At 38.6% G+C, this 18,336-nt stretch overlaps 2 protein-coding genes across 2 annotated transcripts; both read right to left on the bottom strand.

Moving 5' to 3' along the window:
• Positions 1–493: 493 nt before the first annotated feature.
• Positions 494–7,067, bottom strand: LOC136179063 (mucin-2-like). The gene is made up of 4 exons (XM_065954036.1): positions 6,752–7,067; positions 6,508–6,657; positions 6,296–6,414; positions 494–6,015 (listed from the first exon to the last, which is right to left on the bottom strand). Exons 1-4 carry the CDS (start codon positions 7,041–7,043, stop codon positions 625–627), a joined length of 5,952 nt encoding a protein of 1,983 aa, XP_065810108.1. The 5' UTR covers positions 7,044–7,067; the 3' UTR covers positions 494–624.
• Positions 7,068–12,806: 5,739 nt separating this feature from the next.
• selenot1a (selenoprotein T, 1a) lies at positions 12,807–17,945 on the bottom strand. The gene is made up of 6 exons (XM_020643760.3): positions 17,773–17,945; positions 16,642–16,752; positions 15,465–15,591; positions 13,889–13,976; positions 13,472–13,635; positions 12,807–13,321 (listed from the first exon to the last, which is right to left on the bottom strand). The coding sequence occupies exons 1-5, from the start codon at positions 17,904–17,906 to the stop codon at positions 13,514–13,516; spliced, it is 582 nt and encodes a 193-aa protein (XP_020499416.1). The 5' UTR covers positions 17,907–17,945; the 3' UTR covers positions 12,807–13,321; positions 13,472–13,513.
• Positions 17,946–18,336: the final 391 nt, after the last annotated feature.

Here is an 18,336-nt window from a genome sequence, read left to right on the forward strand (position 1 = left end):
CTTTTTCCACTCATGTAATTTTCTCCTTCATCCTGAAAACTTTTTCCTAAAGGACATAAAGCAGGAAAGATGTGTTATCGTTTGTAATAAGAGATCACAAAATGACATAGTGAGAGAGAAGATCAGATAGTTTTAAGACCTGCTGATGAAGGTAGCAATTAGTTTAAGGACATACAAAGCACCACAGAGGGTGATGTGTTCAGCTAAAGCACCTTTAGACAAACACACAAGCTCTGAAAAAGTAAGCCCCCTAACTTTCTGGATATGTTCAATCCCACATCAATGACAGCTCATGTGCAATACAACTCAATATCCTTTAGAGTTTGTTCACACAACTATTCAAAGTATTTTACAAAATGAATTTGTTGAGCCAAGGTGCCACCATGTAGACTTTACATGTTGAAGTCTTAGATAGCCCTTTTAGGGTTTCAAAAGAATATAAAGTACATACTCTCATTGGCAGTTACAGGTCAAATAAACAGATGAGACGGTATCACTTGTTTGTCAAACCATTTATTAGAACACTTCACATGTTACACTTGAGGAGGGGGGTACAGTAGGGGATAGGGAGGTGGATATGTCATGTACGGAAACTGAGGAACAGTGGCATGCGGATGAAAATGGTCAAGGCAATGTAAATGGTGAAGGGGGCTCCGTTGTAGAGTGTGTGATAGTAGGCCGCGCCGTTCTAGAGTGTGTGATAATAGGCGGCTCTGTTGTACAGTGTGTGATAATAGGCGGCTTCGTAGTAGTTAATGGCTCAGGTGGTGTATAGGTATGGTAAGGAGGATAAATGTAAGGTATATATTGTTGAAAGTGTTGTGCAGGATGTTTAACTTGGGGCGGTTTAGTTTTAGTCGGCTTGGTTCTAGTCGGTTTAGTTAAGGTCGGCTTGGTCCTAGTCGGCTTGGTCCTAGTCGGCTTGGTCCTAGTCGGTTTAGTTAAGGTCGGCTTGGTCCTAGTCGGCTTGGTTCTAGTCGGTTTAGTTAAAGTCGGCTTGGTCCTAGTCGGCTTGGTCCTAGTCGGCTTAGTTAAGGTCGGCTTAGTTCTAGTCGGTTTAGTTAAGGTCGGCTTAGTCGGTTTAGTTTTAGTCGGCTTAGTCGGTTTAGTTTTAGTCGGCTTAGTTAAAGTCGGCTTAGTCAAAGTTGGCTTAGTTTTAGTCGGTTTAGTCAAAGTCGGCTTAGTTTTAGTCGGTTTAGTTTTAGTCGGCTTAGTTAAAGTCGGCTTAGTTTTAGTCGGCTTAGTCGGTTTAGTTTTAGTCGGCTTAGTTAAAGTTGGCTTAGTCGGCTTAGTTTTAGTCGGCTTAGTTTTAGTCGGCTTAGTTTTAGTCGGCTTAGTCGGTTTAGTTTTAGTCGGCTTAGTTAAAGTCGGCTTAGTTTTAGTCGGCTTAGTTTTAGTCGGTTTAGTTTTAGTCGGCTTAGTCGGTTTAGTTTTAGTCGGCTTAGTTAAAGTCGGCTTAGTTTTAGTCGGCTTAGTTAAAGTCGGCTTAGTTTTAGTCGGCTTAGTTAAAGTCGGCTTAGTTTTAGTCGGCTTAGTCGGTTTAGTTTTAGTCGGCTTAGTCTTAGTCGGCTTAGTCAAAGTCGGCTTAGTTTTAGTCGGTTTAGTTAAAGTGGGCTTAGTTTTAGTCGGCTTAGTTAAAGTCGGCTTAGTCGGCTTAGTTTTAGTCGGCTTAGTTTTAGTCGGTTTAGTTAAAGTCGGCTTAGTCGGTTTAGTTTTAGTCGGCTTAGTTTTAGTCGGTTTAGTTAAAGTCGGCTTAGTTTTAGTCGGCTTAGTTAAAGTCGGCTTAGTTTTAGTCGGCTTAGTTTTAGTCGGCCTAGTTTTAGTCGGTTTAGTTTTAGTCGGCTTAGTCGGTTTAGTTTTAGTCGGCTTAGTTAAAGTCGGCTTAGTCGGTTTAGTTTTAGTCGGCTTAGTTAAAGTCGGCTTAGTCGGCTTAGTTTTAGTCGGCTTCGTTAAAGTCGGCTTAGTTTTAGTCGGTTTAGTTAAAGTGGGCTTAGTTTTAGTCGGCTTAGTTAAAGTCGGCTTAGTCGGCTTAGTTTTAGTCGGCTTAGTTTTAGTCGGTTTAGTTAAAGTCGGCTTACTCGGCTTAGTTTTAGTCGGCTTAGTTTTAGTCGGTTTAGTTAAAGTGGGCTTAGTCGGTTTAGTTTTAGTCGGTTTAGTTAAAGTCGGCTTAGTCGGTTTAGTTTTAGTCGGCTTAGTCAAAGTCGGCTTAGTTTTAGTCGGTTTAGTTTTAGTCGGCTTAGTTTTAGTCGGCTTAGTTAAAGTCGGCTTAGTTTTAGTCGGCTTAGTTAAAGTCGGCTTAGTTTTAGTCGGCTTAGTCGGTTTAGTCGGTTTAGTTTTAGTCGGCTTAGTTTTAGTCGGTTTAGTTAAAGTCGGCTTAGTCGGTTTAGTTTTAGTCGGCTTAGTTTTAGTCGGTTTAGTTAAAGTCGGCTTAGTTCTAGTCGGTTTAGTTTTAGTCGGTTTAGTCGGCTTAGTTTTAGTCGGCTTAGTTTTAGTCGGTTTAGTTATAGTCGGTTTAGTTAAAGTCGGCTTAGTTCTAGTCGGTTTAGTTTTAGTCGGTTTAGTTAAAGTCGGCTTAGTCGGCTTAGTTTTAGTCGACTTAGTTTTAGTCGGTTTAGTTAAAGTCGGCTTAGTTTTAGTCGGCTTAGTTTTAGTCGGTTTAGTTAAAGTCGGCTTAGTCGGCTTAGTTTTAGTCGGCTTAGTTTTAGTCGGCTTAGTTTTAGTCGGTTTAGTTAAAGTCGGCTTAGTCGGCTTAGTTTTAGTCGGCTTAGTTAAAGTCGGCTTAGTTTTAGTCGGCTTAGTTTTAGTCGGTTTAGTTAAAGTCGGCTTAGTTTTAGTCGGCTTAGTTTTAGTCGGTTTAGTTTTAGTCGGCTTAGTTTTAGTCGGCTTAGTTTTAGTCGGCTTAGTTTTAGTCGGTTTAGTTTTAGTCGGTTTAGTTAAAGTCGGCTTAGTTTTAGTCGGCTTAGTTTTAGTCGGTTTAGTTAAAGTCGGCTTAGTCGGCTTAGTTTTAGTCGGTTTAGTTAAAGTCGGCTTAGTCGGCTTAGTTTTAGTCGGCTTAGTTAAAGTCGGCTTAGTTTTAGTCGGTTTAGTTAAAGTCGGCTTAGTTTTAGTCGGTTTAGTTAAAGTCGGCTTAGTCGGCTTAGTTTTAGTCGGCTTAGTTTTAGTCGGCTTAGTTTTAGTCGGCTTAGTCGGTTTAGTTTTAGTCGGTTTAGTTTTAGTCGGCTTAGTTTTAGTCGGCTTAGTTTTAGTCGGTTTAGTCGGCTTAGTCGGCTTAGTTTTAGTCGGCTTAGTTGGTTTAGTTTTAGTCGGCTTAGTTTTAGTCGGCTTAGTCGGCTTAGTTTTAGTCGGCTTAGTCGGTTTAGTTTTAGTCGGCTTAGTTTTAGTCGGCTTAGTTTTAGTCGGTTTAGTTTTAGTCGGCTTAGTTTTAGTCGGCTTAGTTTTAGTCGGTTTAGTTAAAGTCGGCTTAGTCGGTTTAGTTTTAGTCGGCTTAGTTTTAGTCGGCTTAGTTTTAGTCGGTTTAGTTAAAGTCGGCTTAGTCGGCTTAGTTTTAGTCGGTTTAGTTAAAGTCGGCTTAGTTTTAGTCGGTTTAGTTAAAGTCGGCTTAGTTTTAGTCGGCTTAGTTTTAGTCGGTTTAGTTAAAGTCGGCTTAGTTTTAGTCGGCTTAGTTTTAGTCGGTTTAGTTAAAGTCGGCTTAGTTTTAGTCGGCTTAGTTTTAGTCGGCTTAGTTAAAGTCGGCTTAGTCGGCTTAGTTTTAGTCGGTTTAGTTTTAGTCGGCTTAGTTTTAGTTGGTTTAGTTAAAGTCGGCTTAGTTTTAGTCGGCTTAGTTTTAGTCGGTTTAGTTTTAGTCGGTTTAGTTAAAGTCGGCTTAGTTTTAGTCGGTTTAGTTAAAGTCGGCTTAGTTTTAGTCGGTTTAGTTAAAGTCGGCTTAGTCGGCTTAGTTTTAGTCGGCTTAGTTTTAGTCGGCTTAGTTTTAGTCGGTTTAGTTAAAGTCGGCTTAGTCGGCTTAGTTTTAGTCGGCTTAGTTTTAGTCGGCTTAGTTTTAGTCGGTTTAGTTAAAGTCGGCTTAGTCGGCTTAGTCGGCTTCGTTTTAGTCGGTTTAGTTTTAGTCGGCTTAGTTTTAGTCGGCTTAGTTTTAGTCGGTTTAGTTAAAGTTGGCTTAGTTTTAGTCGGCTTAGTTTTAGTCGGCTTAGTTAAAGTCGGCTTAGTTTTAGTCGGTTTAGTTTTAGTCGGCTTAGTTTTAGTCGGTTTAGTTAAAGTCGGCTTAGTTTTAGTCGGTTTAGTTTTAGTCGGCTTAGTTTTAGTCGGCTTAGTTTTAGTCGGTTTAGTTTTAGTCGGCTTAGTTTTAGTCGGCTTAGTTTTAGTCGGTTTAGTTAAAGTCGGCTTAGTCGGTTTAGTTTTAGTCGGCTTAGTTTTAGTCGGCTTAGTTTTAGTCGGTTTAGTTAAAGTCGGCTTAGTCGGCTTAGTTTTAGTCGGTTTAGTTAAAGTCGGCTTAGTTTTAGTCGGTTTAGTTAAAGTCGGCTTAGTTTTAGTCGGCTTAGTTTTAGTCGGTTTAGTTAAAGTCGGCTTAGTTTTAGTCGGCTTAGTTTTAGTCGGTTTAGTTAAAGTCGGCTTAGTTTTAGTCGGCTTAGTTTTAGTCGGCTTAGTTAAAGTCGGCTTAGTCGGCTTAGTTTTAGTCGGTTTAGTTTTAGTCGGCTTAGTTTTAGTTGGTTTAGTTAAAGTCGGCTTAGTTTTAGTCGGCTTAGTTTTAGTCGGTTTAGTTTTAGTCGGTTTAGTTAAAGTCGGCTTAGTTTTAGTCGGTTTAGTTAAAGTCGGCTTAGTTTTAGTCGGTTTAGTTAAAGTCGGCTTAGTCGGCTTAGTTTTAGTCGGCTTAGTTTTAGTCGGCTTAGTTTTAGTCGGTTTAGTTAAAGTCGGCTTAGTCGGCTTAGTTTTAGTCGGCTTAGTTTTAGTCGGCTTAGTTTTAGTCGGTTTAGTTAAAGTCGGCTTAGTCGGCTTAGTCGGCTTCGTTTTAGTCGGTTTAGTTTTAGTCGGCTTAGTTTTAGTTGGTTTAGTTAAAGTCGGCTTAGTTTTAGTCGGCTTAGTTTTAGTCGGTTTAGTTTTAGTCGGTTTAGTTAAAGTCGGCTTAGTTTTAGTCGGTTTAGTTAAAGTCGGCTTAGTTTTAGTCGGTTTAGTTTTAGTCGGCTTAGTCGGTTTAGTTTTAGTCGGCTTAGTTAAAGTCGGCTTAGTCGGCTTAGTTTTAGTCGGTTTAGTTAAAGTCGGCTTAGTTTTAGTCGGCTTAGTTCTAGTCGGTTTAGTTTTACTCGGCTTAGTTAAAGTCGGTTTAGTTTTAGTCGGTTTAGTTTTAGTCGGCTTAGTTTTAGTCGGCTTAGTGCTAGTCGGCTTAGTTCTAGTCGGCTTAGTTAAAGTCGGCTTAGTTTTAGTCGGCTTAGTTTTAGTCGGTTTAGTTTTAGTCGGCTTAGTTTTAGTCGGTTTAGTTAAAGTCGGCTTAGTTTTAGTCGGTTTAGTCAAAGTCGGCTTAGTCGGCTTAGTTTTAGTCGGCTTAGTTAAAGTCGGTTTAGTTTTAGTCGGCTTAGTCGGCTTAGTCGGTTTAGTTTTAGTCGGTTTAGTTAAAGTCGGCTTAGTCAAAGTCGGCTTAGTCGGTTTAGTCAAAGTCGGCTTAGTTTTAGTCGGCTTAGTCGGTTTAGTTTTAGTCGGCTTAGTCGGTTTAGTTTTAGTCGGCTTAGTTTTAGTCGGCTTAGTTGAAGTCGGCTTAGTCGGTTTAGTTTTAGTCGGCTTAGTTTTAGTCGGCTTAGTTTTAGTCGGCTTAGTCGGTTTAGTTTTAGTCGGCTTAGTCGGTTTAGTTTTAGTCGGCTTAGTTTTAGTCGGCTCAGTCCTAGTCGGTTCAGCATTAGTCGGCTTAGTTTTAGTAGTAGGACAAGGAAACATTGGGGATGGAGTTCCGGTGACTGGCAGAGGGTAAAATGGACACAAGAGGGCGACTGGAAGTCCTCGCCAGCGCAGGAGGAGCATATAATACCCATCCTTAAGAGGAGAAAAAGAAAAAGTCAATATTTTTAGCAAACCACTGGGTTACACGAGGACTGGAATTAGATTAACAGAATTACGATCAAGCTTCACAAACTAAAACTCGCAAAAATAACCATTTACCAATTCATAATCAGAGTTCAACAGCTGGCTATACAGACCCCAATCAGGTTGTTAATGCTTTCTAGAACATATTAAATATGAAAACAGCTGCTTTTAGAGTTATATTTTCCCACCATACACACAACATTTTGCATTTCAGGAAAAAATAAATTACCTCTTGAACCATGTTGCAGCCATCGTAGGGGACCAACATTACAAGTGCAAAAGGGTTCCTTTGCATTGTGTAGTTACAGGTTGGTGGGATTTGGGACAGAGGCGTCGGATATGAGTATCCTAGTTGGACAAATTCTCAGTCAGACTGCAATCAAGATATAGGCTACACTTTATAATGAGAGCACAGCAGTACCGAAATCCTATTTAAGTTACCTTGGTCCATTGTAAACTGTGAAGCACCTTGTCCCACTGCTCTGAACTTCATTTGGTCCGCACCACACTGCAGGGAGGATGTCAAAAGCTTCCATGATGAGTCTCCGTCATCGGAATCTTGTGTATGTGCTTTAGGCCAACCTGATTGGACTAATTACACAACCATGTGATTTTTCCATGAGTCACCATAAAAAGAATCGGACAATTTAATATCCTAAAAGACTTAACAAATATATATTTTTACCTGGAGAGTCCGCTTGATAAGCAGCTTCATCTTCAGCAGAAACATTTGAGAAGGTCTTCTTGGTTCCATCTATGACCTGAGACTCCAGGCCGGACCCTTTCTCAAGGCCTCTCCCGAAAATAATTCTTCCCTCCTGGACAGCTGCTGTTTTGGCTGCATGAAGGTCGTTTCGTCCTTTTCTTTCTGTTTTCTTCAATCGGTAACAGTCAATGGTCTGCGCCAAATAACATGTAAAAATAACAGCTGCAGCCAAGTAAACAGCGCCACGTCTCCGTTTTCCTTTTCGCATCATTCTGTTGTGACTCCTGGAAATGGTAAGAACTGGAGATCAACTCTTTGCTGCAGCTATTTGAAGTGCAACAATTAGTGTTAGCAGGTTCTGCAACAACCAATCAGAAGAAGCAGGGCGGGCAAGATTGATTGCTTTTTAGTTATGCTGAATCGGTTCCACCTGTGTAGTGCAGCTCTTTGAGAGGACTTTTCAGTAGATGGACATTTTGAAAGAAAAAGAAGAAAAAAAAAGGTTCATGACAACTACATATGGTGGTACAACTGGCCTACTAGCCTATAGGCTAATGTAAGATCTTTTTCCTCTTGTCTAAAATCCATGGACATCAGAGTCGCTTTATAGATTCTTGTCAAATTCACAAATTAACAAAACAAAAAATATTCCAATGTAGCCTATCACCAAACATCACTGGATTCACATAGGCTATAGCCTATAGAAATAGTAATAGACAGACATTTGCATATAGTCTTCTAAAGGAATGCCAGGTTCATTTTAAAATAGCCTAATCTAAAAAATTGTTTTCAATTATGATATCAATCAATCAATCAAACCCTATAGGCCAATTCATAACAAATGTTATTTCGAGAGCAGATAAAAAGACCTTACTAGCCTAAAGACTCAATGTAATAGACTAATTTATTCTGGTCACTTCGACAGTGGGCTTTTGTCCGTTATTAGTTCCATGACCATACTAGGACTATGAATATGACGTCATACACTGTTCTAGTGCGCTATTTTATCTCCATGGTAATTGACAACAGAGGCAAAATGTGACACATGGAGGTGAGTGCATTACCTGGTGTTAATTTATTAAGTGTTAGAGTTCAAAAGACCTCCCACAAGCATGTTATATTTGCTATTTTTGTCTTTAAACTTAGGCCTACAGTGGGACTAATAACTTAACTTGGCCTACTTGTTTTATATGTTTGGGCTAATAACTCATGAACCGTAAGCGTAGCTAAACAATATTTGCACATTGTATATCTATTTCTAGGTTGAAGCTAAATCCAATAAAAAATTAGGCCTATGCTACTTTATATTTCTTTAGATGAAATGCAATTGTTTAAGATGGGACTCTTTGGATATAACGTTTCAAATGCCAATCAAATTGGTCAAACAATCGGCTACCTGCAGTGACAATCATCGTATAGTTGAACAACATTTCTAAACATTTTTCTGTTTTAGTAAATAAAACTTAATCAAAGATGTTTAGCCAATACTCCTAACTAGCAGAATCACGTGTTTGTATTTTCTTCCGCCAACAGCCCCATCTTGGGTCTGTTCATAAAACACTCTTTCATGTGATATTCCGGACAAGGGTAAGTCTTTTAGCCTAAATACAGCAAAGCTTTACAGACAGTAACGCTGGTCTTTGACAACATTAATGCAGTTTCACTTGTTGGTGAGGCTTTTGTAAATTGCAGCAGCGTTGTGCATGTGATTAAAGTTGCAGTAGGTCCAGCTCTTACTTTAATAATGTAATTTATACAAAAATGGCCCCCTCTAGTTTAATGTTTTTCCCCATTGCAATTCATTTCATCAAATGAATAATCTTAAAAAACACATCTTAAGAATCTATTTCTTGTCTTCAGTGTGTAAATTAATGTATTTTTAAGAAAATATACTTCTGATTCTGCTAGTTTTTGCAAGTACAAGTAGGTGTAACAGAGATATTCTAATTTAGAGTCTCTGATGGTTTTTCATATGTTTGAGCTATATTCTTCATATACATTCTTTATTTAAAGGACTTAAGTCAAGCAATGAATGCTTCGTTCCTGTGACAAAAAGCAATGATTCATCCCCTGTCAGAGGGACACAAATAAATATGAGTTCAATGTATTCCTGTGAGTCCACTCCAACTGCAATAATTATTTTCTTAAAGTAAACTGCAAAGGGAAATCTTTAATTTCCTATCTTTACTAACTTTGATTTTGCCATTAGATGAATCTGTATTTACATCAGAGCATGATCTCAGTGAGAAGTCTTCTAGCCTGGATGACCATGTAAAACAGATTAAATCTCATATATTGTCCTTTCAATCATGTTTTTACTCAATAAGTAGCACATTTACCATAATCTCTGTTCATTTGCCTGTTTCTTTCTCAGATGATACCAGAAGTGTGTCCACAGTCTATCAGTGACCTGCTCACCTTTGGCATTAGATCAGCAGGAGTTCTGAGGTACAATCGGGAGTCTGATGACAGCAGGATAAAGTTGACAACCGGTCTCCCAGTGGTACTGACATTACATTTCTGTCAACTGATTTGTTTTTCCATCTGCAGCAACATGGCTTTATGTTTCGGATCAGTGCAATTTAACTTTTTTTGTGTGTAGTCTGAGCCTCTGACAGAATACCTGGTGAAGTGTGAGTACTGTGGCGGAAACGCCAAACCTCCACTGGACCTAACTTGGGCACAGGTGCCGGATGTAAGGCAGAAAGCGAGTATAATAAAACAGCATAGTCTAATGTGCCTGATGCATGACTGACCTCTTACATCCTCTCTTGTTTCTTAGACAGTCCCTCCTTTCTGCTGTGAGCATTGGCTTGCAGCTGTGGGAGACGCTGGTGAGGCAGAGATGGGATCTGAGGAGTGGTGGTACAACTGCGTCAGTGGAAGAAGACCAGCTGTCTACAGAGGCGGAGGAGCTTCTCATACAAGGCAGGGAGATGGAGGATCACAACAAGTTCACCATGGACTTATGGAGTGCTCTTGGGTATACATTTGCATCATAAAAATGTTTGTCATATTTATCCTGATATATAATAAGATGGTAATAAAAACAAATGTGTGGTCATAAAGTACAAGAAATTACTCTGCATTTTTTATTAGAAAACAATCAGATCCAAGAACCCTGGAGGATTATACAGTCTATCAACCTGAGGCAGAATCTTGTGAGTAGCATACACAAAGACATAATTCAGTCTGTTATATAAATTAATTATTGGTACCACAAGACAAGTCAGTTTGGAGAATAACTGTGTCTTTAAAAAGCTTTTTAGACTCATACATTTTTCTGTCCTTTTTATGTTTTGTTTAGTTCCCCCATCATCAAAGGTCCTCAGGTATCAGCTCTGTCCTGCTTCAGATAAAGGATGTTGGACAGGGCCTCCTCCTGGTGGTGAAACTGAGAAGCATTTCAAAGTGGAAGAGGAAGAGGAAGAGGTGCAGCTTCCTTTCTGTAACCACAGGACTAATCAGTTTGGCATATGTCGTCATCAGGTACCCACAATCATGTTTTCTTTTTGGATCCATAAAGAACTTAAATGCTTGTCATATTTAAGTAAGTACTTAGTCTACTTTAATTAACTGATGAAACCATAGAAATAATTATAATTGACCAAAAGTAGACAGCAGGATAAAGAAAGAAGACAGTACGATAACTTCTGAAAGCGATGAAAAGAAGGTCAATGATGATGCATATTAAGAGGTGAAACTGACGCCAAATAACAAAGAATAAACACATAAATCCTGCTCTTTACATTTTTTAGGAGCATTTTGTGTTAATCGGTTATTGTGATGTATCATATTACTTGTTGCAACATATCAATTATTGCAAAATACCTGTATCAAGATAATATAGTATCGTATTACCCTGAAATTCTCATCCCTAACAAAATATACTCTAATTTTAATGCACTTCATCTGATCAGTGAATACAACAAAAGCAACAGCAACTTTTAACAAATATAAGCTTGTTGTGTGTTTAAAGTATCTAAACATTAACAGCTCTGAACAGCTGTAGCTTTATAACCGTGACTCCATATTCTACTGTAATTAAAGATTTGAAAAATTGTGTTCACTAGTAGAAGTCTGGCTTGAAAAATGTTTGTCCTACATTTTCTATAATGCAGTTTTTTTGGACTCTCTATGCAAAAGCTTGTAAAACTTCATCTCAATATTTTGTAAACTGTAATCAGTTACTTTTTTTGATTTGGGAATCTTTGCCCAGAGCACCCAGTAAAGAAAATAGCGTTTTCACCTGATGAGTACTCATCAAAATAATGAGAACAAACAAGACACAGAACATCGATCTCTTTGACCGTGTTTAATTCTATTTGTTCACAGGGCCGCTCAGAAATTCTACAGAAGTACTACGGCAAAGGCTTGACATTTCTTACAGTTTTCCCTGATGGGTCTGCTCAGGTTTGTATCCACCATAATGAAAATCCATGATATACCTGATATAACACAAATACTTAGATTTAAGGGCACAGAAAAAGGAGCAATGTGGAAATTTAAGCTAAAACAAATCACAGCCATGTTAGATAGTGTTCAATACCAAAATGTGCTCTGCCGTGAATGTTCTCATCCTTATCGTCATGCAGTTATCCCTCGGGCCTCTTGGCTTTAGTTGTTGTGGTCACTGAAAAGAATGGAAGGGTGTGCATCGTGTATGGTGACAGTGCTGTGCCGCATCAACAAATCAGAGCCGTGTTCCAGTCTGACGGCAGAGCAACATGTTATCACAACAATGGACACACCTGGTAAGAAGCAAAGCCTTTATATCTATCACAATATTTGAATGTTTCCAATAAGTAAAGTATTAATGAAAAATACTGTATGTAATAATTTAATATATGGGTTAATCAAATAGAGCTCGTTATGATAATCTTTCTAAACTGATGTTTGGATATCAAAGATTGAGCTGTGTGTTTATGATGCAGGCTGACCTTGAACAGATCAGGTGGTCAGTGTTTGGACGAGGAGGGAGCCAGGGTATGTCGGTGGAGCTGGGGAAGTCAGAGCCTCTTCCCCGCTCCCTTGAAGCCTGTCTTCATGTCCCTCAACAAAGCAGTTGGGGTCCGAGTCCTGGGGAAAGAGCAAGTCTTTGTCTCTTTCCTGGCAGGAGTTCAGCAGGCAAAGTTCAGTATGGGTTGCTGCTGCACTCAAGTGAATCACCGTTTCTGTTATGATCTGACTATGGTATACAATTTTATTTAAGTCAAAACAAAGTGAAGTTATATTGCTCAAAGCCACACAATGTGCAAGAATAACGTGATTTCCCTCTCTAGGCATCATGTGAAACAAACATGGCTTCTTCGGGACCATCACTACTAAAGGAGGAGTTGTTTGTGTTGGCAGCCAGGATTAGGATGCACCTACTAATTCAGCACCTTCCCATCCCCGGCTGCCAAAGATGACCAAAGCCTCTCGCCAGCATGTTCTTGCCAAAAAGCCTCTGGAAGTCAGTGCTGATGTGATAATGAGTGAGAGTGAAAGAGACTTCATTCACTGGTGCCTTCAGGGATATCTGTGAAAAAGTACTCTGTGACACATGTAAAGCACTTCCATTATGCCATAAAGCTCTGAAGTCTTCATTGTAGAGCTGAAATAATTATTTTGATTTTGGCACATTTTTTAACTCTACATTGTTCAAATGGAATCAAGGGACAAAATAATACCAATTTGTTGGTATTGATGATTTGCAAAACTCCATGACATTTTTGGATGTTGGATAAAGAAGCTCAGATGGTACTACTTCACTTGTATTGTAGTTTCACACTTTAATCATGCTAAATTGACTTTATCATCAAATCAGTGCACACCCACAGATCCTCCTAATGACATTAAAATAGAGCAGATGGCTTAAAGGTGGACTCTTGAATCCTACTTATCTTCTCAGGTTTTCTTTACCTAAACTGACCTATACCTATGTGGCAGTCACATTATCCACTTGAACCCATCATCTCTTCCTGAATTAGTTTTTCACTGAGCACATCCTTTATCACATCAAACAGAAAACCTAAACACACCAGTGACACAGTTAAATAGTTCCAAGTTTTATTCATCCTCTAACCCTTCCTCCAAATTATGTCAATATAAAAATTATTTGGAAATCATACCAAGACACAATTGTGTTGTTAATTTAACAATGACAGCATATTTAAGTGTTGCATTTTCTACACAGCTAAGTTACTATTAAAACAATAAACTTAAATCCTACTTATGACTCAGTGGTACAAGGGACATCGCTTTTTTTTAAACCACATGATTTAATTATATGCAACAAGTTAAAGACTATACGAATCAAGGTTAATCTCATTATGGGACCACTGATGTCACCTGGATGATTTCTGCAGTAGTATGAATATTACAAGAAAATGACACAATGGCCGGCACTGTTGCCATGGATCCCTCTCTGGCGTCAGGGGCAGGTTGTCTCTGAGGGGCACGGTGAAGAGTGATGGGGACATCCAGTCTGTGCTAGCAGTTATCCTGCCTTCAGCGCAGACCTTCATAAACATCAAATCACAGCCCAGAGAGAAACCCACCTCAAACCTAAGAAGGAGAAAAAAAAGAATGAACATTTCTAGAGTCTCACACTTCAGAATATATATATATTTTTAACAAGATCAGCAAAAACATTAATATTAGAAAAAAAATCAAACATGCTTGGTAAAAAAGTGCTATGAACCCTACTGTACTGACATGGAGGGGCTTGTAGCTCCAGCCAGGATGTGAAGAGTAGGGTTAGGAGTGGAGGGGTTTTGTGTTCATGTGAACGTTCATCTTCATCTCGTTGTCCAGGATTTGCACAAGCTGCTGCATGGAGGGCAGGTGACCCGATTCTAGTTTTGACCACACTGGTACATCTATGGAAAAACACCACATCACTGTAATGCACTGAATTTTGTTCCATCAACATAGCATTAGTTCAAAATAATATAACAAAAGAGTAACAATTTTTGAAGTCATAAAAGTTCTAATATGAAATGGTACTGCAAGTACATTTAACTGTTAAAACTGCAGTCAAGGTACTAATCAATGATCAATGCAAAATGGCCCAAATAATTTGAAACAATTGGGTTTAGTTGGTAAAAACCATGCTGTCAGTCACCGACTCACCATTTAACGTGATCTCAAACGCTCCTGTAGACATTAACTGGTTTTCAAGCATATTACTAAGGAAGAACACCATCATACAAGCATAAATCTGAAAGAAACACAGGACAACTTGAGTTACAGTGGTCTGAAGATTTTCTCTTCCAGCTTCTCACTTAACTTGTCCATTGTACTTACTTCATGGATCACTCGATCATGCACTGCACAGAAACGATTATACAATAAAAGGACTGAGCCCAAAAGGGTGATTCTGGTTGTCAACTGTTAATTGGGAGGAAACATTTTAGTGAAAAGCAACATCTCCTGATGAGTTATTAAGTTAAGTTATTTAACTGCATGAACTAGAGGTTAAACTCACAAACAAGAAGTCAATTGCAAATGACTTTTTGCAGCAACAAATACCTTACAATAAGTAATTTCCTCATATCTGATTCTCAGCTAAGATAAACATTTATCTGAGCCAAAATGAGAAATGACCTGGTAAATACTGCCTGAATGGTTTGTTTAAAAATCTTCTTTTTTTTTTGTTATTTATAACTTTTGTAGTTTTAATTTAATAAGGATGTATGTTTCAAACATCACATATCCTAGATATTATTCAGACATACATAATGACAGCATAGCTTTATTTTCACAACATTCGTAAATTCTTCACTAACCTGAGTTTGGATTTTGATGGATGTGTAAAAAAAAAAAAAAGTATAAAAAAAAGTATTTTATATCAGGTTGTCTTATCCTAGCCCATTGTTTATTTATTTTTGTCTGCAGTCTATTCCGCTCAGGAATAGACTGAATGCATGTGGCATTCAAAAAGAGCTTTACTGGTTGATAAGATTAAGGCGAAGCCATCTTATAAAGTGGCAAACTACAAGACCGGGAGCAGTCTGTCAATGAGAACGGATTCCATTTTTAGGTAGTCTGATTTAAGAAACTGTCACACAGGGCTAAAAGGAAATCTGGTGCAGCTTTAAATGCCCCAACGAAGTTGGAGACAGTAAGGCTTTTCTCTGTAATCAGTAATTTATGGGTTTATACACACACACACACATATATTACAAATAAATATGTATACACACATCACTGTCTATGCATAACTCTGTACATATTTATATAAAACAAGTTTATTGGTAAAATAAGTCAACGTCAAATGCTTACTAATGCTGTAACTACAAATAATCAGTAACCAGTCTCAACTTTCTGTCCACGTGATAATCCTCGATAGTACAAGAATGTTTTGTTTGCTAATCACTGATATTTGCAGTCATTGTTGAGTCTCACTCTGAGTCTTTGTTTGTAACCCAGGAGGTAACAAATCCAAGCAAAACAATACTTAGCAACACAGTTTGAACACCCTCAATTAACAGCTAATGATATCCCATGGGTTTGATTTGTACTTGGCAGTGGCACAACGGTGTTAGGAACAGCCAAAGTAAAGCATATCCTCATTTTTATCCTCAGTTCATGTTTACGTGGGGGTTTTTGTGACAATGACCTGTCTCTACCCTCTTAGTTATTCTCAGGGCAAAGTTTCCCTTACGATCACAGTTTTGATCAAACCTAGAGACCCCGTTTACCTTACCTTGTTTCCCTGGCCCCACTCCCAGATGCCTGGGGCTTGCATACCAAAGAGGGCGAATGGGTCCCTGCCAACAATAACCAGCCCAATCACCAGCAGCTTGAAAATAGACAGGAAGGAAGCAACGTGTCTGCAGAAATAAAACAAGAAACTGGATTTTAATACAATTCTTAGAGCTGGCAACACAAGACAAACTTAGTTTTTGTGGTTCAATGAATAAGTTCAATTACCGGTATACATTGTACTAAAAATCAACACAGTACCATAATGAATCATGAACATATACGTAACTTATAATGAGATGAGATGAGATTCAACTTTATTGTCATTACACATATACAAGTATAGAGTAACGAAATGAGGTTTGGCATCTCACCAGAAGTGCAAATAAGCAGAAAGTGCAAGAGTCTGTGCTATGTACAGTAATTATAAAATTTACAGATGTAGACAAAAAAAGTGAATTATTAGGTAAATCTGGATGGCTGGATTAATGGGATGCAATAAATTATTAAATGAATGGTTATACTTGTGTTACTATTGTTATCAACACTGTGCAGGAAATAAGGTGAGGCTCCATGTGTTCAAACTAAGTTTTTTAAATTCAAAACGCTTAACTTGGATTATTTCTTCATTAATTTAAAACTCAACATGCAATACAGAGTTCACATTTTTTTCTTATCATTAATCTGTAACGTGTAACTGGTTGAACCAGAAGACGTCAGTAGCCAAAGGCTAAATTTGGTCTGTTCCAGAGAGAGAATCAGTGGACGAAGAGGGGAACTCTACCATTTAATACTGGCTCTAATAAGAGAAATCTCTGGGGTGTTTCTGATGGGATCAACTGATGATGACTCTAGGGTCTCAGTGAAACTACATCTCTAACTAAAACACCTGGGACTAACGCAAGCACCAGTCTGGCAGGTGATGATAAACTGAATGTTATTATACATGGCTGTGTATGTTGCTATTCCTACACTTGTATGATTGGAAACAACTGCCAATTAAGCTCGCACACAGCTCTTTGTCAACATGAACAAGGTGATAATGCAGGACTGCTTCCTTAGTTTTAGCGAGGCACACGCCCCTAAAAATTCATAAAAGCTTCTCCCATACAGCTTTCTGGCTGCTTAAAAAAAAAAAAAATCCACTTGCGTTTAGGCAGCCAATCTTTCTCTCTTACCGATAGAGGGGTATAGGAAGATAGTTCTCCCCTTCAATGCGGATGTCCGGGTACCGCTGGTACAAGGCCTGCGTGTACTCCTCAAACACCCGCTTGTACCCTCAGGAAATGCTGTGAGGAGACAAACCTGTTAGAAAGTCACAGTACAAAGGAACAAAAGGCAGCCAAAACATGACCATGATCTCAAGCAAAGATTGGGAATTTATTTACACTTGCATTTCAGGACATGTGAAGGCCAACATAATGAGTAAATCATGTCTCTGCTAGTGTGGGTTTTTTTTTTTGTGGCAGTGTGAGGTTTCAAGTTCAACAACCTAAGCTTTATAATCAAATGAGCTAAACCCTTGTTTTAGACATATTTTTAAATTACAGAATAGCAAATTGAACACAAAATAAACATAATGTGCCTAAAACATAACGCATCTCGTTATAAAAGTGTAGATTTTACTTTGCAAATGTTTGTTTTGTTTATTTCATGAAAACATGAGTAATACCGCTTTGATACCACGTGACGTTTAAACGTTATGAACGTGTCCAAAATTTGCCTTTGGGCGATGTTTTAGTAACTTTTAATTAATTAAAATGTATAGCACAACATACAAAAACAATCAAAAGCAACGTAACATTAAAAAAAAAAAAAAATCAAACAGACTGGGCTAAGTAACGGGATTAAAAAATAATCCTTCTGTTGGTACAACTACAAAGAATACACTAATCCAAGACAAGTCTGTGTTTAATGCTCCCTCTTTGAAAACTACGTGAGGTAATAATAAAAAAAAAACAACACAAGCCATATAAACACATAAAACTGAATGTTACGTTTAGTGGATTTTTTTTTTTTTAGACAGCGGAAGTGGAGCCATGATTACGACAACACGATTTAATAAAAAAACCCCAGAAAAATCAGGAACTTTCACAACATGTATCCTCTCCGTGTGTTTGCACTGTGTTCGGGTAATTTCGCTAATCAATAACTACCGTACAAGATTGCTCCTCCAATAATTAACACGTATTTCACTGCCTTCGGGGGAGATAGCGAGCTCTCTCGATTTTCGGCCTCACGATGTTGTCAGCCGGGGAGCTCAGCTGGCCTGCAATGACTCGCCAGTTTTTTTTTGCTCATTTGCTTACCAAATTTGAAACTTGAGCAGGGGTCCGGCGGCAAACTGCATCTTCATCTTCTTAACTCCGCTGATGTCACCAGAGGTGCCGTAACACAGCGAGAAAACCCCCAATACGAGGAGCGAAAACCGTAACCACTTCATCTTCCTCCGTTCCGGGGTTTGTTTCCTCGGCCAGCTACACGGAGGGGTTAATCTTTACTCGTCGTTACTGATTGGTTCCCCCCACTTTTTCCTTTGGCTTTCAAAACAGTTGTCATTCACCTGCAGCGCCACCTGGTGCTGTGGCTGTACACATGTTCCATTATAAAGTGTTTACATATGGTTTACATACGTGTTGCTATACAAATAAAGAACAATAAACACATTTGTCTTTCTTATTCCCCCCCGTAGCGCAGGAAAGGCATCTTACATTTCACTTGTGGCATGAATGCCAGTCCAACTCTATTCTTCAAATGTTGTGCTGCTTTTCAAACCATATTCAATCCTTATTCTTACCATATTTGGTATCGGTTTTCCCTTGAATAAGTAGGTGCACGTTTTCTAATCTGTCTTGTTAAACATGTTATAAATG

This window comes from Labrus bergylta, chromosome 4 (genome assembly GCF_963930695.1).
Source record: "Labrus bergylta chromosome 4, fLabBer1.1, whole genome shotgun sequence".
NCBI classification, from domain to species: Eukaryota; Metazoa; Chordata; class Actinopteri; order Labriformes; family Labridae; genus Labrus; species Labrus bergylta.